At 48.3% G+C, this 24633-nt stretch overlaps 1 protein-coding gene across 4 annotated transcripts in view; it reads left to right on the top strand.

Annotated features, from left to right (window-relative positions):
* The window catches only part of SGSM1 (small G protein signaling modulator 1), a 77162-nt gene extending 56184 nt beyond the window's left edge, over positions 1-20978 (top strand). For all 4 annotated transcript variants that reach the window (XM_032769849.2, XM_032769848.2, XM_032769847.2 and 1 more), the window contains 13 exons: positions 1714-1852; positions 2996-3060; positions 3747-3892; positions 5165-5293; positions 5855-6037; positions 8951-9022; positions 10714-11310; positions 11562-11686; positions 13836-13918; positions 14346-14455; positions 14816-14912; positions 16442-16609; positions 17126-20978. In XM_032769849.2, the coding sequence (XP_032625740.1) occupies positions 1714-1852; positions 2996-3060; positions 3747-3892; positions 5165-5293; positions 5855-6037; positions 8951-9022; positions 10714-11310; positions 11562-11686; positions 13836-13918; positions 14346-14455; positions 14816-14912; positions 16442-16609; positions 17126-17214 (2003 nt within the window). In that variant the 3' untranslated portion in view covers positions 17215-20978. The remainder of the gene's footprint in view (positions 1-1713; positions 1853-2995; positions 3061-3746; positions 3893-5164; positions 5294-5854; positions 6038-8950; positions 9023-10713; positions 11311-11561; positions 11687-13835; positions 13919-14345; positions 14456-14815; positions 14913-16441; positions 16610-17125) is intronic.
* Positions 20979-24633: the final 3655 nt, after the last annotated feature.

The following is a 24633-nucleotide window of genomic DNA, read 5'->3' as shown; positions in this document are numbered from 1 at the left end:
TAGATCATCTGGTTTGACATCCTGAATAATGGAGGCCAGAGAGTTTCACTCAGTTACTCCTGTATCTTGCCCAGTAACTTGTGTGTGGCTAAGGCACAGAAGAACTCTGCCTAAGGCTCTGTCTGCACTACAGACCACACAGCGCCCTGGCTGGGCCGCTGCAGTTGTGCCGCTGTAAGGTCTCCCAAGTAGCTGGTGAAAGAGAGCACTCCTGCTGGTGTAATTAAACCACCCCCAGCGAGTGGTGGGAGCTGTGTTGGCAGGAGTACGTCTCTCCCAACATAGCGCTGTCCACGCCGGCGCTTTTGTCCGTCCGGGGGTAGTTTTTTCACACCCCGACCGACAAAAGTGCTAGTGTAGACATAGCCTAAAGGTAAAACAAACGGCAGAGACACCCCTTTCTGTAGCTTTGTTTTGAACCCTCCTGTACAGTTCCCTAGTGCGGGGAGTTCTCTGTTAAACGAATGGTTGACAGCTCCTCTGGCAGGGGTATCTTCCTCTGTCACATGATATAGGACTTTCCCCTAAGGCTCTGACTCCTGCATGGGTTCTTCCTCCCCTCACTCATTTGTGCCTTTGCCCTGTCTCCATGTCTTTAGTTCCTGTAACCAGTCATTCTCATCCTTTCCTTGCCTCCCCTGCAATCTCTGTCACCGCTGGGAGGGAGATGACCCCGAGGACTCCTGCTACAAGCAAGATTGTGGTGATCCCCAAACACTCTCTGAGCCTCCTGGCCAGATCCCTCACTGCGCCGTAGACTGACCCGCATCAGCGTAACGTTGCTGTCACCCACGTTGCTTTCGTTTTGCTGCCTGTGCCATGTTGTCACTTGTGGATCCTTGTATGCTGGGCTCAGCAGACCCATCTGGGTTGCAGTTTTCCTGCACTGAGTTATCAGAAGGGAGAAGGCATTGGTGAGACATGCCTCATATCCCTTCAGCTGGTGCCCATCACCAACACCAGCAGCTGCTCAAGAACGACAAGCTGGGAGGTGCCGAGGGGGCGTGCAGAAGCCTCTGCCATCTGGAGGCCTGAATTCCTACCATCTCTTAGCTCCTACGTGCAAGTGAACTGGATTATCGCTTTTTATTATTCAAAAGAGGCCCCAGATAGAAATGGCAGAGGAGCGTCAGGGCATGGTCGTGCTAGAACAGCAGCAGAGCTGCCAGGAGGCTGTCCAGAATATGCAGGGCTCTCTGAACAGGAAGTTCATGCTAGCCTCTGCTTGGCCTATTACCTGAGAACATGCAGGAGAATAAATTTGCTCACAATCTCAAACCCAAACCATTGCAAGTGACCGTTCAAAGCCCACCCAGAGATCTGAGCAAATGACAACATCCCGGGAGCGGCCTTCTTGTGCTGCCCTGGTTAACCTCTTGCAGCATCTTAATCAAACTGTTTCTTCTTCAGTCTCTGATATCCTCCCCTTTTTCTTATGGTCCCTGGGTCTTTTTCAGCATTCAACTGTCCCAAGCAAGCTGACTCAATGCACCAGAGCTACCCTGGATCTTTCCTTTCCTGCGAGTGCATCACTACTCAGCAATGTGATTGGCTGCCAGCAGACCCACGTGGTTTAATACAATCGGCACGGGAAGACCATGGGTTATTGATCTCTCTAATCAGAATTTTCCTGTCCCTCTCTCTCTCATCTGGCGTGTGAGCCATTTATCTCCTCTCGCAATTGCTCAGTGATGTCTTTTCCTGCCCTCGCAGTGCCCCAGGAGCTGATAGACACACCAGCCAGCAGCCTGCCTTCCATGTGGCAACCTAGCACCCGCAAGTCATCCTGCTCCTCGTGCTCCCAGAACAGCTCCTCTGATGGTGGCCCATCCAACGGCTGCAACCACGAAAGGTACAACCAATGGAAGCCGTGTTAATGTGGCTGGTGTGCCTGTCCCAACAGCAGGAATGCATGCACCAGAACCAAGCTGAGATCCCCAGAGTGCGTCAGTGTGACTGACGGCCAATGATGGGGGAGACATTGGATCCATTTTCTAAGTTGGGGCTAGGTCAGACTCCAGGCCATGTGTCCCCCGCCCTCTCGGCTACTGCTCAAATGGAGACACCTTCATTGTATGTTTAAATCCTCAGAATGGAAAAGGGCTTTTGAGGGCCAGTTTGGGTTCCCCAGGTGAGGCATGAGTGGATGTTAAAAATGGGGAACCCTTAATTTGCAGTAGGGACCTGAAGGCAGTTTTGTAGCCCAAGTAGCAGCAGCAGCAAAATTACTGTGTCCTAAATGGACTCATCCTGTCAAGGGAGTGACTGTCCAGAATGGGTTAATGGTGGTATAGTAATCTCCTCACAGGCATGGCCTAGTGATCTGAGCACAGGCCTGGGAGCCAGGACTCCCTGTTTCTGATCCCAGCTCTCCTATATATTCCCATTGCCGCCTTGGGCAGGTAATGTAGGGTGGGATTTTCTGATGAGACTGAGGGAGTTAGTTGGGTGCCTGACTCCCACAGAGTCTTTGCAAATCCCAGTTTTACGTGTTCTGCCTCAGTTTCCCCATCTGTAAATATTCACATTGATTCTAAATTGCCTTATCCCCAAGCACAGCCAACCCTCGCAGGTAAGCGTTTGTCAGGCAGCGGGAGTAGAAAACTTAGAATGAACAAAACATTTGATCAGTTGGAAAAAACCCGAGCTGACTTGCTGCCTCTGCGGCAGCTGAGTGAGCCTCCTGGCTCCTCTCTTCTCTCCCTTCCCTGCTTAGCAGATGCCCACCTCTAGCATGGAACAATTATCACAGGGTAAACAAACCAGGGGGAAAAATTAACCCCTTCCTCCTCCCTCTGGTCACAGAGCGGGGCAGGTTGCTCTGTGATAGAATTACTGAGGAGAGGCTGCATTTCCAGGTGTTTGTACAGGGGAGCAGATGAGCACTCGGTGCTGGGAAGAGTGCGGGGGGGCGGCAGGACACTGCGTGATGGCAGGGGCCATGATGGGGGCCATTCCTCTCTTGTATCTGATTGGTTTTCATCTCTCTTGGCAGAACCCCACTGAAGCTCCTGTGTGACAACATGAAATACCAGATCCTCTCCCGGGCGTTCTATGGCTGTGAGTGCTCTCTTCCTCCATATGAACCTCTAAGACAGGATGGGTCAGATTCTCCTCTCCATTACAGCTCAGCTTCAATGTGACAGAGAGGAGAGTTGGCTCAGGGAATCAGTCTGATACCATATGTGGTGCATGTGCACACACTAGTGCTGTCAACCAATTGCATGCACATAGTGTGGGGCCAGAATTTGGGTTTGGCTGCTCATGTGCCAGAACCACAGCCCACCACGCTGACCAATATCGTCTCCTCGATTCCTTGTACTCCCCCGTCTGTCTGTATATAAACACAGACTGTAAGTTCTCCAGGGCAGGGACTCTCTTTGTTCTGTGTTTGCACAGCCCCGGGCACAACGGGGTCCTGTTCTGTGACGGGGGCTCCAAATCACAGGCTTTGGCCCAGTGAGCTAAAGAGAGTAGCAGCAATTTGTCCATGATCAGGAAAACGCCTCCTGGCAGTGAAGTGTATCTGGCTGGGGAATAGTCTCCCAAAGGAGGAAGACCCCTTGTTTGTGACTCTTAGAATTAGACTGGAAAAAGCCCTAGAAAATTGGCACTGGTGGCCAATTCCCTCGTGGCCCAGGGGGACGGACTCACTGGCATTCCGGGTCTTTTCTGTGCTTCCTTTTGTGTTTTTGGGGGCTGCCCAAGCGCCTTGTTCTGAATGAATCCTTGCTTCCACCTGGCAGGGCTGGCGTACTGTCGACATCTCTCCACTGTTCGAACCCACCTATCTGCATTGGTTAACCACAACATTGTGTCTCCTGACCTGCCATGTAATGCCAGCTGTGGACTGACTGCAGAGATATGGCAAAAATACCTGCAGGATAGCACGGTAGGGACCAGCGTTCTAGTTAGCCTGCTGGAATGCGGCCTAGGCAAGAATTATTGCAACACAAAGCTTCTCCGTGGTTATTTTACCAATGGTTAATGACAACATTGCAAGCATCTCTGGCAGAGACTCTTCTGTGTGTTAGTGCAGGGCTGTATCTGCTTGTGTAATGCTGCTCGAGAACCACTGCAGCTGGGATCTGGATTACCCAGATCCGGTCTGCTGTTTTGTTGCTTCAGTTCCCCAGAAGGGCACTCATGGGGCGCATGAGAAAAGCGTAGCCGCATTGAATGGCTGAAGTACGGGATGCCTGCCTAAGCCGTTTTGACACTTTTTTTTTTCTTTTTTGACTTCTACCAGCTGCTTTATTTCCCTTCGTTACATTTTCTATTTATTGCACCACTTGTGCATTGGCCAGTCATCATTAACGATCTGCTCTGCACCTGTATGGCCCTTTACGCCCAAGTGCCTCACAACATCATTCAAATGATAATGAATTGATTCAGGCACGCAGCCCCCTGAAGGGGAGCACTGTTATCACTGTTGCATAGATGCTGCAAGAGTGGCACAGAGTGGTCAAAAGTGACATGCCCAAGGCTTCATAACGATTCTGTGCCAGAGCCCAGGAGCCCTACCTACTAGACCTGTTAGAGCAGGAGCCGTGGAGTTAAGGGCCCTGGCCCTGTCTCCAGCTTTCGCTCTGACTTGCTAGTGTGGCAGCTCGGCCAGGGGTAGCAATGGTGGGATCACCAGTGTGGCTGGGGCACAGTTGTTCTTACCACAGCAGGGTTGACTGATGTGGTCCCTGCAGGTGCGAACTCTGCCCCGGGGCTGCTGCTATGGGGCTGCTGCTATGGAGCTGCATTGTTGGCCATGCAAAGGCATGAGAATGACCTTGTCACCTTGGCCAGATCCCTTTTTCTTCTGTGTCGCATCTTCCTCCCCTTGCAACAGGGCTGCTGCTGCTGCACAGGGCCCTGCCTGGCTTAACGAAGGCCCTTCAAGGCCAGTGTTTTCCCAAGTGCCCCCTGGTTTCAGGTGCCTTTGTTTTGTTTCAGGCTGAGTGCTGAAGTGTAGGGTTTGGGGGTGCTCAGCACCTTGGAAAAATGTCAGGCTCTGGGTGTCTAAGCCCAGCACTCAAAAGGAGTGCATGCTGTGGGACCGTTGTGCACCAGAGATCCTGGGGCGCTGCCAGGTGCTGCAAAAGGGCAGGGATTGTTGTCGCAAATACCAGCCAGTTGGGCCTTTCAGTAACTGGCTGAGCTCTCCCCACAGAGTTACGAGGAGCAGGAGTTGTTACGGCTCATCTACTATGGTGGGATCCAGCCTGAGATCAGGAAAGCTGTCTGGCCCTTCCTCTTGGGTCACTACCACTTCGGGATGACGGGAGCTGAGAGGAGAGAGGTCAGTCTCGCACTGGGTCGGCTGCTGCTAGGGCAGAGACCTGGGGTTTGGGAAGCTCTGAGATGAAGACAGCTGGACAGAGCCGCGGCTTTTGTGTGCAGCCTCCAGTGGCTGAAGTTTTGCGCCACTGGCTCTGATTGGTGGTGCTGACAGGATGGGAAGGGGTGAGCCAGACAGGTGCTGGGCATGCACTGGCTGGGACTCAGCAGTGCCTGGGGAAAGGTCTGAGTGCCTAGACACCAGGATGAGCAAGGGATTGAAATGCTGCTGTCTAGCTGGAGGCTGATCCCCTTCCAAGAGCACTTTGCTCAACCATTTGCCAGCTTCTTGGGGAGTGAAGAAGCTGGGTCATAGTTTCTCCATCATGTGGCACCTGACGGGGGGAACTTCTCTGCCTGTGCCACACCGGAGCTCAGACCAGACATCAGAATCCTTGCACTCAGCCTGGGTATAAAGCGTGCTCAGGGTGTGGGGAGCATGTATGGGGTGGAGTCGTGCAGAGGGGCAGCTATGCCCCCATTCGGACTGTCCCGGCAGGTTCTCTCTCTCTGAATGCTGCAGGTTGATGATCAGGTCCGGGCCTGCTATGAACAGATCATGGCGGAATGGCTGGGCTGCGAGGCCATTGTTCGGCAAAGGGAGAAGGAATCCCACGCTGCGGCTCTGGCCAAGTGCTCTTCTGGGGCGAGCTTAGACACCCACATTCAGAGGATGATGCACAGGGATTCGACTGTCAGCAACGAGGTGAGCCAGCTGAGGGCCTGCCAAGTTGGGCCCCCTATCTGCCCTGTGGGGGAAGAGGGCTCCTTTTCCCTGGTATTTTACTGTTGGCCCATTCGCCATTCTCTCTTCTGCCCTCCCTCTTTGCCTCTCCCCATTTCTGCTCCTCTGCAAACACTGTTCACAGTGACTGTTTCACTTCCCAGCTAGACAGAGAGAGTGGTCTGATTCCTGCTCTCCGGTGTCTCTCTCCCTTTCGCCTCCTGGGCCTGTACTGCTCATGGTGCTGCCTGCGGCTATGGAATAGAGTTGTGTCTTCTTCTAGCCTTTGCCTTCCCCATGGGACCATCAGCCTCTGTGATCCCCATTCCCCTGGAAGTACCAAGACCTGTGCCGCAGTCACGCCAGCCAGTCAGCCTCTGGGTTTGGTTAGCCAGCACCACAATATTGTATTAAAATAGGTTCTAGCTGCATTAATTGGCATCTAAAGGATGGGGTCGAAGATGAATCAGCTGATTCAGCTAGCGTGTGTGCTGGTAGGCGGAGAATCCACCGCTGAGCAATTGCAGCAATGCACCGAGCTGAGCAGTTAGCATGGAGGTTTGAGGGGCTCGTCTGGGGCAGTGTCAGAGAGGGGAGGCGGGCAGTGGTGCAGGGGAGCAGAGGCAACTGCTCCCTTCTGAGTTATGGCTGATCGGTGCAGACTGCAGCATGCCCACGGGGATCAGCCCAGAGACAGACGCCCAGGGCCATGCCCTTGTTCGGTCTCATTCAGGTGTACACAGGTGTGATCTTTCTGTTTGGTGGTGTCTGAAGCTACAGGAACTGGCTTCAGTATCTAAGGGTTCCTCTTAACAACACAAAACAGAACAGATTCAACCCTCCTCCCCGCAGTAACGTGAGAACATTAAACACCACCCCGGGCACCTCTCTGAGGCAACACTTCCCACTCGCAAGCCTGGAGTCTGTGTAACAAGAGAACAGTTATGAAAAGGGCACGGGAGCCCAGCAGCCAGCGTTCAATAGTATGTGACCGTGAATAAACACCCGTTCCACCGCACTGGGCCCGTTCAGACCCTGTTTACACCGATGTTCCTGGAGGCAAGGAGAAAGGAGGGCTGTAACCTGGAGCCAGATTCTCTTCTCACTCAGATTGGTGTAAATCAGGAATAACGTCAGTGGAGTGACACCTGTGTTGAGCTGGTGTCAGAGGGAGGAGACTCAGGCCTATGGGGTGTATGGACCTGCAGGGGTCAGAAGCTATGGGAATAGCTGGCAGACAGGTCTCTGAAGACATGAAATCTTCACTTGGATCCCTGTTCCTTTTCTGTCTCGTTGCTGATGAACGCAGCTGAGTGCCTTTGATTTTGCTCTGCATCAGAGTGATGAACTGGTCCCACAGGAATAGGCAGGTGGGAAGGAAGCTGTTGGGTTTAGATGTGAACCTTGGGGGCTTGCTGTTCTGGGACTGGCAGGTGGCAAGGAAAATAAATCTAGAGAACAAGTGCCAGGGGTGGAAGGCAGAGTCTGTTAAAGGAAACAACCTTGAACACAGATACATGTGAGGGCTTTCAGTCCAGCTTTGTTCTCTGAGAAGGAAAACTGGAGCAGGGCATCCATACAAGGGCTTTGGGAAGGTGCCAGCTGCAGATCAGGACATTGCAGTGCCAGGGGGAGAGTTTTCTGTGCAACAGAACAAGAGACTAGCCAAGTCACCTGACCTCATCCACTGGAAGCAAAAACCATATCAAGGAAGGCCAAAGGAAGGGTCAGGCTGTCTGAGCTGCAGCTCTGCTCCACTGCGGCTTTATCTGTCTTCCTTCTGAAAGAGTGTGTGTGTGTGTATTGGTTGGTGAATCTGTCAGATAGAGATGATTGTAGCTATGTACCCATATGCTGTGGGTGGGGGAGTGGGGGATATGCAGGGAGTGCACAGATCCCTTTGTTGCTTGCAGGAGCTAAGCTGACACAGTTCTTGCACTGAGCCAGGTGCGAGAATTTGGTATTTACTGCATTTCAGTGAATTATTCCTATTTCAGCGGTGCCTCCATTGTGTGGCTGAGTGACACCTGGCTCATCTCTCTGTTCCTGGGAGGGGCCCTGACAGAGCCAATGGGTGTAGAGGATCACCCCTTCCCTACCTTAAATCTGAAATCTACTGTTCCAAAGTGTCCCTGCGATTATGGAGAAAGCGATTGCCTGTCCCCTCCCCACTGGAGACCCGGCCAACAAGTACAACACCGGGGTGGGCAGGAGGCTGCAAATTCCTGCTCCTGTGGTTCATGGTTCATTACAGATCCACAGCAGAAGAGCAACCTGCTCCACTTCAGCTTGGAGTCTGAAAATGCTGCTGTCGCTTTTCTAGTCCATCAGTCTTGATAGTCTCTCTGAAGTTACAATACTTTAAACCCCAAGAGCATGTGTAGGGAGGAGGGGATGGGTTATGGCCTGTGGTTTGGTTACTTATGTAAACTCAGATGCGGTTAATCAGCTCACTGCTGACTCAGGATCAGGATTAGTAGGCTCTGGCACTTCAGGGATGCAGCTTGACCTCTGCAAGGGCCAGAAGAAAGCAGCTCATCTCGTCCTCAAATGTATGGGCGTTGAACAATTCACCTGGGACATCTCGGGTCATTTTTTCTTCTTAATTGCCAGTGCTCCTCTAACAAGAAGCACTAGTCACTGCTAGAGGCAGGATGCTGAACTCAGGACCAATAACCTGACCCAGTATGACCCATCCCAGGTCCTGTAAATCTGTTGCTTCCCTGATTTAAATATGAGGATTTATCAGGTGCAGTTTCCCCCCAATCCTTGTGTGCAGATGTGCAGGTTACAATGCTGCTGCTGCGTTAGCGTCACCCTGGGGATCTGGGTGGGGACAGTATAAGCCTATGCTTTGCTTTTTTCCCTGAACTGTTCCACTCTTCTCTGTTGCAGTCTTCCCAAAGCTGTAGCTCTGGCAGGCAAAGCCACGCCCGGCTGCAGAGTGACTCCAGCTCCAGCACACAGGTAACCCACCCAGCTTTGCAGGCTGGTGCCTGCTCAGTAGGTGCCACACCCTCTAGTGTGACTCCAACATGGGTTGATACACAGAGCTTTATCCACCAGTGTTGAACATGCTTATATTAGGGGTGTCCAAAATACAGTTAATTGAGCTTAGAGTGGCTCACTCCACTGCAGCCTGCATGCTACTCTGAAGGCTGCGGAGATCAAGACAGAGTGTTGCTTGATAGAACTTGACATCTAGACCTCCTGCCAAACTCCAAATGAAAGATTTGTCCCATTTTCTGCAAACTTTGTGCATGTGCCAACCTGGACCTCATTAGCTTCCTGCTTTGGCGCCATGAACTGATTTACATTTGAACAGCCATTTGTGCACCTAAATTACAATCCTGCTAAATACACAGTGCCTTTCTGCATTAAAATACAGCACAGAAGGCGCTCGCTGCAAGGAGTACTAGCGTGACCTTTTGTAAATAATCAGAAACTGTGTATGACTAGATCGAATGAGGCTGGATGTTTGAAGCTGAGGCTTCAGTGGACACAACACATGGTGAAGTTTTTGTCATCTTACGTGGCCAGGTCCATGGCAGAGACCTGCAGTTTGGTGACATACAAAATAAAATTAAGCTAATCCTAGAAAATATGTTGGAGCATCCTGAATGGCTACTGCAGACAGAACAGAGCCAGAATCAAGATGTGTGGGCCCTTCTCTGTGGAGTGAAACTTCCTCAGGGTAGTGGTTATAAACAGAATGGAGATGCTAAGTGCTCTGCCTCTAGCTGGAGTCAATCTTATGCAGTGCCTGAATTTGGCTTCATTTCTTACTCATAATCCAGAGGAGGTCCAAATGCACTGGAGTCGTGCACAGCTTGTCTGCATTGATGCTGACTTAACTCCGCACAAACTGCGTGAGCATCCAAAGCAAGCAGCCGAGTATCTGAGCAGATTTCTTGCCCCTTCTTGTGACAGCCCCTAGACTCGAACGTAAATGCGCTGCAGAATGTTGTGCAACATCGTTGCTCTTAAACTGTTGTTAATGTGACGTGAATGAGCCTAGGTCACTTCCAGAATGTCAGTTGCCAGAGCATCTTGTTGTGGGCTGTGCTTGAAGTTAATATGCTCAAAAATTCACGATGGCTATAGAAAGTGACTGTAAAATGGCATTGTGAGCCCCTTGCTTGTGTGGGAGTGACTACGTCAACCCACTCAGCTTACAGGTAAAATGGTGCTTTGTTCCAGCTGCCAGCCGTGCATGCTCCTCCTGGGATCTGAGAGGAAAGCTAGGGTCTTTCTAGCTCCTCCATTGTCATGCACAGTAAAGACGCTGCCTTCAGTTGCACCTGTCCTGCCCCAGTGCCTGTTGGCTGTGGGGCTGCACGGCTGTAACTGATTTGGCAATCAGAACACGGTTATGTTCTGTTGATGATGTGCAAGCCAAACTAGGACCCAGCTCTCTCTCGTCTGGCTTTGGGGCCACAGAACTAGCAGGAGGTGAAAGCAGTGGAAGCTGCTCATCGGTTGTCTCTGAACGTATACAGGGAGCACAGTGACTGTCACTTTTCAGAACAGAACTTCACTTTTCTCCCCACGGCCTGGAACACGGGGATCGTGTCCCCAGCCAAAGAGTTTGGGGTTGATGGTGAACGCAAAGGGCAGTTGCCTGGGCTAAGGGGGCTTTCTGCTTATTGTTTCCACAGGTGTTTGAATCAGTTGAGGATATGGAACAGACCGAGGCAGATACCCAACTCGAAGATGGCAAACAAGCCAAAATCCTAAACGGGACGATCGCCAATGGCACATGTTCCCCTGAGTCTGGCCATCCTTCATCTCAGAATTTCTACAGCACGTCAGAGCACAGCTTCAGCACAGACAATAACGCGATGGAATCCAACAAAACTGGGGCCTGCCACCAAGGGAAAGCCAGTGGGGCAGAGGCCCCGAAACCACAGAGCTCAGCCAATACGTTGTCAGAGGATAAACTGGCAGGGGAGGATCTGCAGGGCCAGGACAGCCTGGAAGGTGAATGTCCCATGAATGGAAGCCTAGAAGTCTTTATTCCAGTTGGCGGGAGCACAGTGGTGGTTTTGCCTGACAGTGAAGCAGTGGGCCTTTCCGTGGTGGATGAGAGCTGGGCTGATAGTGAAGCTGAGAAGCGCAGCTTGGTGGGGAGTGAGGACAATCTGTCAGAGGAACCAGAGATGGAGAGCTTGTACCCACAGCTGGATTCACTAGCTGTGGCTGACTTGGCTAATAATGAAGTTTCTCCCGTCTCCTCAACTGGAGTCACCTATTCTGTGAGTATTTGCCTAGGAATTTCCATCTTGGACTGGGACCCAGGAGTCTGTAGGTCCCTTTTCAAATGCATTTCACCAGTTTCTCTGTGCGACTCACCATGTTCATTCTGCAGTTGCATGCATGATGGCTACTCCTTCGCACCCAAACCTCTGAGCAGAGTGTGGTGCACAGGGATTCATTTGACCTCACAGCATTCCTTTGGTGGGGTTGGATGAATTCATCTGTATTATTTCGGTCCATATTTCGGTAGCCAGAGCTCCTGGACATGTACACCGTGAACCTGCATCGCATTGAGAAGGATGTGCAGAGATGCGACCGGAACTACTGGTACTTCACACCTGCCAACCTCGAGAAGCTCCGCAACGTCATGTGCAGGTATCGACCTGTGGGATTAGGGCAGGAGCTGACTTTCACACAGGTGGCCCTATTCATGAGTAGGGAAACCGCAAGCCAACGGTGCTGGCTCCAGTGTTGCTCCAAACCCATTTGTTCTGTTTTATTGCTTCTCCCCTAGAAGGCTCCAGTGTCCATGCTGCTCGTAATCAGACAGGGAATTGTGGCTACAAGAATCCAGCCTCTGAGACCCACCCCCAGTAGCAGAGGAAGCGATGGCAATAGCCTTTAGCTCTTGCCGGTCACTCAGGTCCAGCAGTGATACAGTTCTGTCTTTTGGTATGAATCCAGCCTGGACCTGCTTGCTGTGTGGCGCACAGTAGGTGGGCTCCACTCTTCAGTGCCAGCAAGGTCCCATAGGACAGCAGCAGACATTGCTTCACCACGTCCAGCATCCCATTGGGTAACACGGTGCAGCCCACTCACTTGTCAGGTTATGCAGTTTTCATGAGGATTCACCCTGCAGAACTCAAATGCTAATGAGGAGTGCAAATGCCAGACATTCGTTACATATGCATATTATTGCAAACAGTACGGTGGTGAGGGCTGTAGGAGAACCTGGAGAGTCAGAAATATCTGGGTGGATTTCTGACCTCTGTTGATTAGTCATCTCATGGAGAGGTCATTGTAGAGACTCTCACAGATCACAAACAGCTCCGGCTCTGTTGACCCAGCCATGTGAGTGACAGTGAAAGCTGAAGCTGTTAATATTACACATCTCAACAATATGAGAAAAGAAGTTATTTCATTAGAGCTGTCAATCTCATAGGCAGGCCTGGAAGATCTTGGCTGAGATGAGACCTACAGTGCAGCAGGCATCTGGAAAGATAGATAGATAGGGTTATTCAGTAACGATTTCCTTATGCCACAAATAGGTTTTTGCAACCTTCTGTAGTGAATTTTGATTTATTACCAAATCTGGCATCTGATCTTTGCCAGGCTAATTAATCTCCAGGAGCTCTTGATCCAGGGAGGGAGAAGTAGCAGCAGCAGGTGGTCTGCTCAGATAGGCTTTCTTGTGGGCCAGAGAATGGACTGGAGGGCAGAGGCGTGTGTCTTTTTTTACAAGACTAGTGTTAAACTCTTCACTGTTTTCACCATTGCCCCTGGCACTGCTTGATTCTGATTTCACTTGCTGCTGAGCTGGTCCTGGCTGAGTCATTACTGCCCGATATCGACTTGGGATGTGCACCATGAATGTAATGGTTAACCTATCCCCTCACCTGCCCGAGTGAGTCATTTACAGGCTAACTGTGCTGGAATGAGTGAGCAAACCTGAGGGTAGGATTAGCAGGAGAAAGTGAAGGCAGCTCTCATGTCTCCTTGCTGATCCCTATGGCCCAGGCTGCATCCTTAGCTGCAGGGGCAGGTGAGCCTGTGTCACTTGAGCAGCACCTGTGGCCGATTGCCAGTGGCACTGCTGGGCTCTGAAGGGAGCGCTGCCCAGTCTGTCTCCATGGAAGGATGGCTTTTCCATGCAGTGGAGTGAAGGGGTGCAGGATAGAGTGTGGAATGAGATGTGTTCTCCAGGCGCTTCCAGAATGACAGAGTGCACCCCCTGCTCCACCCCTGCTAGGGAGAAAAGAGGGGGCAAATGACTCTGCAGACCCTGAACCAACTATTTCTGTCAGGAACATGCAGGAACACAGCGGCTCCTCCCGGCGCCGCTCCAAGTGCGGCCCATCTAGAAGGATGTTCCAGGGCCTCGCCACCAGCGATAGCAGGGCTGGCAGGTCCTTTCCAGAGGCCCTGTGCTGCTGGACCTAGTGGTTAATTAGAGCAGTGCCTTTTCCCCTCCCTCCAGCGGGCCACATCTTAATTCGGTTTTACTTGGCTTCACTTGCCTGATGTGGGTGGGGATCCGTGGGGCTGATTCCCCCGCCTGGTGCCAGGCACTGCTGTGTGGGTTGCCACCCAGTTAGTAATGACAGCGCCCGGCACCGGGGAATCGAGCTTTTTGGCTTCAGACTTTGGCCCAGGGAATCAGTGGGGCAGGCAGGCTACTGCCAAGTACTCCAGCCCATTGCCCACAGGAAGGTGGGCTGGCCTCCTAGAGGTGAGCATGAGAGCCATACGCTGGGTGCAGCCCCACTGGGGAGTTCACAACCCGTCTTCCCCACTCTTTCCCCAGCTACATCTGGCAGCACATTGAGATTGGCTACGTGCAGGGAATGTGCGACCTGCTGGCGCCTCTCCTGGTCATCCTGGATGATGGTGAGTGGGTGGGGTCCTGACAGCTCCACGGAGTGCGTTTAGCTGAGTATTTAAGAGGGGAGGTGTGGGGAGAGCTCGCTGGCTCAGTCAGCCCCACAGATCTGGCGTGTCCAGGCCTATCTGGCTCTGTCCCCCAAACAGGGATGGCACGAGTCCTGGCCACGCTTCCTCAATGCAGCCTCCCACCTGGAGAGACCCCTCTGGGTGCGGGGGGAGAAGCTGTCTACATGGCCTGTTTCGTCCTGGCCTCTGCTGAAGAGATTCAGCAACGGAGGTCGGTTACTTTCAGTTGTGGGTATGTGTGTGTGTGTGAGCAGATGTGTACATACAGACACACTCATGTCAAGGTGCCTGTATGTAATTTGTGTGTACACACGTGAACTCACGTGTGCAGTAGAGCCATGACACACTCTGTTATCCCGTGCAGAGGCGCTTGCGTTCAGCTGTTTCACCGAGCTCATGAAAAGGATGAACCAGAATTTCCCACATGGGGGAGCCATGGACACCCACTTTGCTAACATGAGGTCTCTGATCCAGGTACTGGGCCTGGGGGTCATGGTGAGAAGGTGGTGGCAATTCAGACCAGCCGAAGGAAGGTTTTTCTCATCCGCTTGTTGTGTTAGAAGGATGCTTAAGGGGAGTGGGGTGGGTTCTGGAGCAGTCACTCTTGGTGTGGGGGCAGGGTTATGGAGGAGCTTGTGGGGGAATGCCCAGTCTGAGGGAGTGTTACGGCTACAGAGGAGCTTGAAGAGAAGGCCTGAGGGAGCATGTGTAGGGCTATGGAGGGGGTTGAGGGCAGGGCAGAAAGGGCAGGGCAGAAAGGCCAGATGGGAGCAATAGCTGGTGCCTTCTTGTACACTGACTGGAGTCTGGGCTCCCTTTGCTTTCTTTGGACAGATCTTGGACTCGGAGCTCTTTGAGCTGATGCACCAGAATGGGGACTACACCCATTTCTACTTCTGCTATCGATGGTTTCTCCTGGACTTCAAGCGAGGTGTGTGGCGTGACCTGGCCATATCCTCAAGGCCTCTGATGAACCAAGTGCAATAGACAAGTCCCAGGGTGCCTCTGCCTTAAAAGCAGTGGCATAAATTTAGATATTCCTTGGGGAGGGAGCAAATTCAGGGACCCCGTTCCACTCTCTGCTCACCCCCCATTCCACAGGGATCTCGTCCAGGGAGTCTTCCCTCCAGAGGTGAAAGTAAGCTGGTATGGGCCGGTACGGTGTACTGGTAAAAAGTGGCCACCAGTACCAGCCCATGCCCTGCTGAATTTAAAGCGCTGCCACGGCAAAGGACCCTGCTTAAAGCTCTGCCTGTTGTTGGCCCTTTTGCCCCCGCACCCGCCTGGCCGCCGACTTTTTTCTCTACAGGGCCAATACATGCAAAATATCCCCAGTCCCAAAGCTTTTACAGCGTAGGGGCCAACAACTGACTCTTCTTTTTTAAAAACAAGTTTCAGCTGTGGGGCTTTGTGACATACTCATCTAATGGCCTCTCCTCTCGCCCTCTGGAGATCTTCACTCATGTGGAAGAGACAATAAACTGGCTTCATCTTAGGCCCCATAGGTAGTTACACAAAGGTACAGCAAAAGCCAGCGCAGGGGGAGGTTCCTGTGTAGGGGGGCTGTAGATTGGGAATGTCAGATTGGTGGGGAGTGAGCTCTGTGAGCAGAGCTCACACTAAGCTTGTTGATAGCTATGGTGGTGTCATCCATTATTTATCAGTAATTCAGTCACAAAATTCTACTTTGTTGTATTTTAATGTTTGAGCAGCAATGTTAGTATGTTGGGGAAATAATTTATATTAGAGTCTATAACATGGATAACTAATATCTGGGCATGAGGAGGTGTCATGTTTTATAGCCACATGTCTTAAGGCAAGATGGGACCATTAGATCATCTAGTCTGACCTCCTGGAAAACACAGGGCAGAGAATTTCACAAGTTACCCTCTGTACTGAGCCCAGTAACTCGTGTTTGGCAAAAATACCTTCCAGAAAGGCAGCCAGTCTGGATTAGAAGACATCAAGAGATGGAGAACCCTCCACTTCTCTTGGGAGTTTATTACAATGGGTAATCACCTGCAATGTTAAAAAAACTGTGCCTTATTTCTAATTTGAATTTGGCTGGATGCTAAATCCCAGTGTTGTCTCTTGTTCTGCCTTTATCCACTAAATTAAAATCACCTTTTGCATTGGGACTGACTGTTCTGCCATGTCCACCCATATAATTTCAATGGCAAGTGAAGTTACTCCTGGTTTACGCTGATGTGAGAGAAGAGTCAGGCCACACTTAGGTCTTTAAGTCCTGGCAGGAGTCTGATTACTTTCCATTTATAAAAACAACTTTCCATATAACATAACCATCTGTCTGAAACAAAATCCCCTTTTAAAAATAATTCTGTAACCTTCCAAAGAAGGGACTCGGCATTGTTGCTCGGCATTGTCCATAGACCCATTCCAGGTCCTGAACCCATCCTAAACGATGTCCTGGCTTAGCCATTGTTGTTCTCTCTATTACAGAGCTGGTGTATGATGATGTTTTCTCTGTCTGGGAGACAATCTGGGCAGCTGCACGCGTCTCCTCTTCGCACTATGTCCTCTTCATAGCCTTGGCCTTGGTGGAAATGTACCGGGATATCATTTTGGAAAATAACATGGATTTTACAGATATCATCAAGTTCTTCAATGGTATGTCCTGAGTTTTGTTGGGCTGGATCTGGGGCAGGTACTCAGTCTTTGTCAACAAATCTTTGTGGTTAGGGTGGGTTAGTCTATACTAATCACTAGCGTTTACTTAAACAGAATGGGGCAATATTGCTTATGAGAGGCTGCTAGGCTGATGTCCTGAGCAGAGGGCTGCGAGCCAGCAACTTGTTGGTTCTAATCTGCTTTTCCTCTGTGGCCTGAGGGCAGTTGCTTTGCTGCTCCATGCCTCAGATTCTCCACTTGTTACGCAGTTATGCTTCCCGGTAGAGAATAGTCCCCCAGCGATTCTTTAGCTAATAATGATTCTCATAAATATTAAATATGGTGCTTCTGGACACAGCCATGATCAGGACCCCACAACTGCTCTGAATAGCTTCAGCTCCTTTCTAAAATGTGGCATGGGCAGAGAGATGCAAACCTTTGACGGGCTCTCGGCTTTCTCAGGACTATGAGCTATTTGGCCATCGTTTGTTAATTCCTTTTCCTTCCATATTCCAGAGATGGCTGAGCGGCACAACACGAAACGGCTCCTGAAGCTGGCCCGGGATCTTGTGTACAAAGTCCAGACGCTGATTGAGAATAAATGAAAGGCCTGGGAAGGGTGGGCTGTTTGGCGAGACGTCGCGGATCCCGTCCAACACTTCCTGCCCCATCTCCTTTTTCTTGAAGTGCCACACCAGTGACAAAAAAACCTTGGTAGTTTGACACATGCTGCTCTCTAAGAAGAAAGTACCCTTCTCTCTGCTCTCATGCTGTTGAGCTTAGACATTAAGGGAAGGGTCTCCTGGTTTAGTTCTTCAGTTCAACATTCATTTTCAGTGATTGACCAAAGATCTGTAAATCTGCATCTTAGTTTTTGTTTCAAACATTTCTACTTTGGAAGCAAATCCTGGGCAGACACTGCCTTGCTTTGCTTTGATGGTATTACTGCAGTTCTGGTTCCCATCTTTAGCAAGAGCACTTTCCAGACAAAGCTTTCTCAAAGAGGGTGGGCTACAGGCAGACTGTGCCTCTGCTGCCCCTTGGGTCCACCTTTGAATTTGCAGCATATACTGCAGGGGAACAAAGCACTTCCCAAGAAGCAGCTTCCTCACGTGACAAGAAAGCCAGGCAGCATCCCTCTCAAGCTAGTAAAAACTAGGGTGTTCTCCACATTCGGCTCTGTGGGAGGAGCGGGAGGCTGTGCCTTCAGCAGAGAGAGACTGATCAGAGAAGTTCCTCCTACGATAGACCCTCTCCCTTGTTGGGGGCTCTGTTTTCCTCCCATTCCCTAGGGTTTACTGTTTGCTCCTCACCCCAGGATCAGAGCATTTGGAGTTCCAACTCCGGCTAAGTTTCCAAAAGAGCTCAGGATGCCAAGTATTTCAGTGCCAACATAGGAGCTGAGCTGTACTGGAAAGTCTGGTTCCAACTGTGGGTCCTGAGCACCTGAAAAATCTAGCCTTGAGCTCTTTTGAAAATTCAGAGTTTGTGCCCAGAGGAGTCTCTTGTGTTTATGGAACCTGATCCTTAGCCCATTGAAGTCAATGGAAGGACTCTAGGTGGCCATCAGTGGGCTTTGGGTCAGGCCCACGTGGAGGAAAATAGACCAAGCGTAGCATTCTCTGCTCTGGGTACCCAGAGTGGTGCAATTCCAAGGCAGCTTCCTTGCAGTGGCACTAGCGTTGTGCCCCACTGGTGCTGTGGTGTGCAGCACCTTGGCCACACAAGAGCAGCAGGAAAACAGAGCTGCAGGGTAATTGGTGAGGTTAGTGCAGCCAAGAGTTTGGGTTTATTTTTCAACTCAGGTAAAAAAAAGTAGAAGAGGAAAAGGAGAAAAGTGGATTGTGGTAGTGGGTTAGTTCCCACCTGCCCAGAAAGGTCACTGTCATGGCTAAACCAATCCATGGTTGCTCCTGGCAGCTGGGAAAATGCTTTGCTGTAGCTCTTTCAAGGGTACTTTCTCTCAAATTGTGCTGCAAAAATCTGCCTGCCATGAAATGTGTGACAAATGTGTTTTCTCTTCCTCCACTCAGCTCCCCCAGCAGGGCTAGGCCAGAGCCCTCTGCGATGAGGGAGTGGTGTTCACCAGAAGGGGAAAGGGACTCCTCTGTTTCTCCTCCTGCAGAACCCTTCTTTGTACTGGTGTATTTTGTATTTGTGTGTTGTCTGTCTCAGACGTTGCTTGCAGAAGAAACCCAGAAGAAAATAGTGCATGCTCCAGAAATCAGTTGCAGCGTACAGTGAGCCAGTCTGCAGTATGTGAACAAATCAGCTCATCCCTCTGTACTATTGGGATGCAGGGTCTGTAACTGCAAACCAGGGAAGGGCAGGGCCTGCTGAACCCTTTTGCTGGAGAAGAATACAGCGCGAGGTGAAAGCAGAGGAAATCTGTCTTCTCTAATTTCTTATTTTGCAGGCTATTTGAACTTTATCCACATGAGGTAGGAAACCCTTTGAAGCAATTTTCTGCCCAGGTTAGAGCCAATCTGCTGTATTAAACTCCAAAAAGAGATTAATTTACTGGAGAAAACAGTCTGTTCAAGCATCTGAAATAGTCTGCATGGAAACTGAAGAAGCTGAGCTTTAACCTTTCAGGTTCGACTATGAATCTCTTGTCTTTTCCTAAAGCAGAGAGCAAATCTCACGCCTACACTGGTGACCTGTTCCTGATTCTAGACCTTGTAGCTTTTCAGATGTTAGAATGGATAAGTAATCTGAGTAACCTTGTTCTAAAGTGGAAGGGATCAAAGTGACACTTTTACATAGCAAAACTAAGGAATAATAACTATTAGATAGGCATAAATAGTAGTATTTTATCAAGCAACAACTCTGATGACACTAGTTTTCAGGCTTTTTTTTTAAACGGATAGCTGAGAATCCTGCACAATATCAGCTATCTGTATGATCTGACTGTGTCTTCGGGCCCATCAGTAGCAGTGTTTTTGAATAACTTCTAACAAAAAAAAAAGTATTTATTTATTCTATTGACTGTACATTACTGTGTGTCCTTGTATACTGAATTCAGTGAGTGTGACTCTTTATGCAAATGGAGATATATCTTTCAATGTTGCAAACATATCTTGTAAATGTTTACCAGAAAATTGTGTCTATATATGCAGTATAGAGAAAAAATGTGATTAAGTCGGTATTATTTTTTGAAGGGGGAAAAAAAATCTTTGCTTCTAAGAACTGCGTGGTTCTCTATAGCACCTACTCAATGATGTGCCAATCTGTCACTTTCCTTGTACTGTGAGAATTGTTCTGTTAAAGCAACAAAAAGCTCAATGCAGGTTAAGAAACCATTTGATCTCAGCTTTGCTTGGTTTATCGCTGATTAAAAATTGTGGAACAGAAACAGAAGTAACAATTTTATCCCTGATCCCTCCATGGAATCGCCACAGGTGGCTTCTTTCGCCCTACTGATTTCTGTGGAGCTCTGCACAGGCACTGGGGTCATCCTGGGTAGAAGTGATTGCAGGATTAGGGCCTAACGTGTTTTATTGCAGCAAATTAGATTCCCCCAAGAATTTAATATATTAGGCTGCAGTTATAGCAACACTGCATCCATTTTGCTCTAAGAGTATGAACGTTAAACTGACCCCAAAGTACTCTCCAGAAAAATAATGAAAAGTGTCCATAGAGAAAGCTTGTGGGATACATTCTACTCTCATTTTGAATGTAAATCCAGAGTAACTCCATTGCAGGCAATGGACCAAATGTAACATTCAAATGGGAGCTGCCAGCATATATTAAAGTCAGTGGAACAAATTCTGCTCTGATATTCCAGTGGGAGTTGTGCATGCAAATCTCAGAGCAGAATTTGGTCAGGCGGATGTCTTATCTTGAGTGCTTTGCTCTTTAAATGCATTTCTTGTTCAGATATCTTGCCAGATTGTTAATTCACATGCACAGCTGCAGGCAGGTTGGCTGATTGGTGGGGTTTATAAACAGTGCATATTAGAAAGTCAAGATGCACTGTAATCATGGCAAATTTCCATAGCTTTTGGCCATATGTGGTCCTAGCTCAGCTGTGTGTGTGTGTCCATAGAATGTGTACTTGGAGTCACAAAGGCCCTGAAAACTGTGGGATAGTTTGGATTTCATAGGGACATGAGAGCCCCTGGAAACTGACACTGTTCCAACAGAACACTCAGAGAGCAGTAAGGGGGAAAGGGGGCGTTTGCTTGTCTGTCTGAAATAAAAAATTGTGAGCAAATTGATTCCAAAACCAAAACATGAATTGGATAACATGACTGTGTGATGTCCCCACCCATCCATCCGTGGTTTAAATACTTTAGAACTGTGATTTTTGTGTACACCAGTCTTACAAACAGCCAGTTATACAACCCATTTTTCCTGACGGGACAAATAAATCACATAATGAAAGTGGCGTCACTGAAAAATGAGTCAACATCCCTTCACATTCTAATGGCTCAATATATTGGAAATCGCTTTGGAGTAGAGTGGAGGAGAACAAGAACGTCACACAGAGTATCATACTGCAATTTGAGCACCGTACCACTGTCAATTTGAGATGTTCAATTTTCTGAACTCCTCAATCCCTAATTAGTTGTAAAATAGAGGTTCTGTTGTAATGAATGGGAACTGACCTCACATGACTTCCAACTAATGCACACAGGGCCTAGTGTGTCTAGGGTGACCATATGTCCCAATTTTAAGGGACAGTCCCAATTTTTGGGTCTTTTTCTTATATAGGCTCCTTTACCTCCCACCCCGTCCCAATTTTTCACACTTGCTGTCTGGTCACCCTAGGTGTGTCCATGGACTTTAAGTTGGTATATCCACACTGCAATCCGAAGGGTGGTTGCAGTATGTGAAGACGCACCCGATATAGCGTTAATCTAGCTAGCTCAGGTGCCAACAGCAGTAAAGCCATGGCAGCACGGGCTAGCTGCCCAAGTGCATACTTGTGTATGCAGGTAAGTGGAGGCCACCTTTTAAGTCAGCCTTGTATTGTAATTTGTGTTGTAATCCATGCATAATATGTTGATTTCCATTTAAATTGATTAGTGCTCCGCACGTCTTGTGTATGACATCTAATTCACACATTGAGTGGTTTCCTTTTGCTGATTTAAACAAAATGAGTTAGGAGGGTGGCCATTGGGAAAGAGTTTGCTTATGTCTATAATTGGATAAAGGTGAGACCAGTGGAAAACAAGCACACACTCTCATACTAAAAGTCTAGGGGTCAGGGTCGGTACAAAGCTATCCAGAGTTACAAGAGCAGAATCTTGCTTATCTAGCTGTTGCACCTCTTTTTCCTTTTCCTCAATCCTTTCCTTTCTGCCTGAGTGCGCACCTGTGTCGTAGAGGCCCTAAAATTTAAGTATTACCCTGGGTTTTCTGAGAAGAGAACAGAGCCATATTACTTCTTTGTTTCCCTTCCTTTCCCTTCCCTGGGTAGCTACACATTGTGCAGGCAGACAAATTGACTTTTGACAGTAGGATAGAGCCTTTGGCAGGGAAATGCATTAGACAATTATTGTGATATGGGGCAAACTAGATGAGCCAGATGAATATTTTCTTTCCGGCAACTCCATATGGATGCAATTTGCACCTTTAAAGTCCCATGTGAGCTCATGTGTTGACTCTCTGCAGAGAGGGGAGGTTTTTTCACTCTATATACTTTAATTAGAACTACTTAGCTCTCAGATCAGCTTGCTTTGTATACATTATACTTAATGTCCAAAATAAATTCCAACCCTGATCCTTTCCTAAGGGGGTTGTTAATGGATTCTTTGCCTGCATTTGAGCTTTCTGCAGATGTGGCCCACCAAATGACTCTTGATATCCCTCTTTTTTCAGCATTACTAAAGTAAACATTTTAGAAGTGGCCTTTGTTCCTGAATGTGGTTTTTTTTAGAAGAGGTTCTTCTTTTTTGCTGTGTTGAGACTCTGGATGGCCTTTCTATAAACACTTCTCATATAGATTGATTTTTCTTCCCAAGACCAAGATTGCATTGAAAGCTGCGATGCTGCAGAGTGTTACTCTTACTCAGCCTTTTATTTTTTAGCAGCCACTTACCATACAGAATTTTGTTTTTGCTGTAGCTAAAGACAGCAATAGAAGCACAGATATTAATGATAATTTTTACTAGTGGTTTAAAAGCCATCTTAAGGAAAGCAATTGTTCCTGACGCTGTAATGTAGACAGCATAATTTTAGCTCTTCTGTTTGGGTAAAATTCACCTCTCAGCAGAGGACAGGCACAAGCCACTTAAGTCCCACTTGAGAGGTACGTAGGCCTTTGTGGGCCTAGGCCAGGGGTGAATTTCACTCCTACTTTAGTTTTTCTTATAACTATTTTTTTTTAAATTGTCATATGTCATTCTTGCTCCAGAAATGCTTGACTTTCTTTTCTGTCCCCACTTGCTCTGTCAATCGACTGCTTTCACTGAGTTGGAAGCTACTTTAGTGATAGTCTATAAAGAATACAGAGCCCTCGTTCCACAACCCATGTCACACATGACATATGATTTTCTTAAAAAAAAGTTAAGTGACTTGAAGATACGCAGTGTGAGTTGCTGCTCTGTTTTTCCTGTATTGTAGCTTCCCTGTTCAGCCAGTGATAAGTCTCTGAACCAATTTCATCAGTGAGATAAAAGGGAGAGATTGTTTTTAAATTTGATAAATGTACTGAAGAAATGGCATCCTTGTGATTTATCTATCTGCTTTGGAATTTTAGCTAATACCAGCAGTTCTAGTAATGTTTCCCATATTTCTTGAGCACATGTAGATACTGAAAGAGTACAATTCGTTATTTATGTAGTGCACATTTTCTAGCAATATAGAAATTTGGTAATTATTGCTGGAACTAATCATTAAAATTCTGCAGTAGATAAAGATGGTGTTTTCCTGTATAATACTGTACCTCTCCCAAATACCTTCCATTACATCCCTTTGAATCTTGCCTCTTCTGTCTTCCTACTTAGGGTACCCAAACCACCTTAACTCTCTCCTGTAGTTACACCATGCAAGAAACATAACTTCATGATCAAAATGTTTTTTAGTTTTTTCAGTTCCAGATTAGATTAAACTGATTTTTAAAGACACATTAGATTTTTTTTTTTTTTTTTGGTGTCACTAAGGACAAGTGTTATGGTTGTTTGTGTACTTTAACTTGCATTTCTATAGCTCAACATATTTGGATTTTAAGCTTAACCTTAACTCTGAATATCCTGAGTTTATAATGCTTGTGTTTTGAATAGTTACACCATCCTTGTAATGTATTTTATCCTAAATTAGTGATATACGTTCTCTAATTTTTGTCGAGAGTTTCCTTTAAAAAGTATTAAAAATTCATACATGAACACTGACCAAGAAGCCAAAGGAGAATGTTACAGTGCGATATTGCTAATGATTTCAAGATGTGAAGTATTGTTTTATTTTTACTTTTAGGACCAGGCTTCCCAGTAGGTTCTAGCTGCGTTATGGGTTTTGGGAGCAGCACTAAGTAGCCAGACTGTACTGGCTAGTTAAGCTGCATTTACGACTGTCGTGCATTGACAGATCAGCACCAAGTAACCCGCATTTATACCCCAGCTTCTGTCTATCTCCTGCCCTCCGCATTTCACCTTAGTTCCGCACCCATGTGCCCTTTCTGTTGAGCGGATCTAGTGCAATGGATTGGTTTGGGAATGAAATAATTAGGATTAATGGTCATTTTTTCCTGTTACTTTTCATAACCGAAAGTGTCTCCTTCAGCAGAGGCTGGAACATAAAATTATTTAGAAAAGCTCAAAGAATTGGCTGCTTTCAAAATGGCCACCACCACCCATTGTTTCCAATAACTGTGAAGCCGCATTGCCCTCAGAGTTGCCCTCTCTGCGCCATGAGGAGCTTGCTGAATGGAGGCAGTGGACATCTTTGCTAAGAGCAGCATGTGAACTCACTCCCATTCAGAACAATAGGGGGTAGCAGCCAATTCAAAAGAGGGCAATTTTTCATGGAATTCTCTGTAAGAGAACTTTATCTCCAGCTCCTGCAGAGGGAGGGACTTTCAG

This window comes from Chelonoidis abingdonii, chromosome 22, assembly GCF_003597395.2.
Source record: "Chelonoidis abingdonii isolate Lonesome George chromosome 22, CheloAbing_2.0, whole genome shotgun sequence".
In the NCBI taxonomy this organism is placed as follows: domain Eukaryota; kingdom Metazoa; phylum Chordata; order Testudines; family Testudinidae; genus Chelonoidis; species Chelonoidis abingdonii.
The sequence above is the reverse complement of the archived record's forward strand: the minus strand, read 5'-3'. Positions and strand labels throughout refer to the sequence as shown.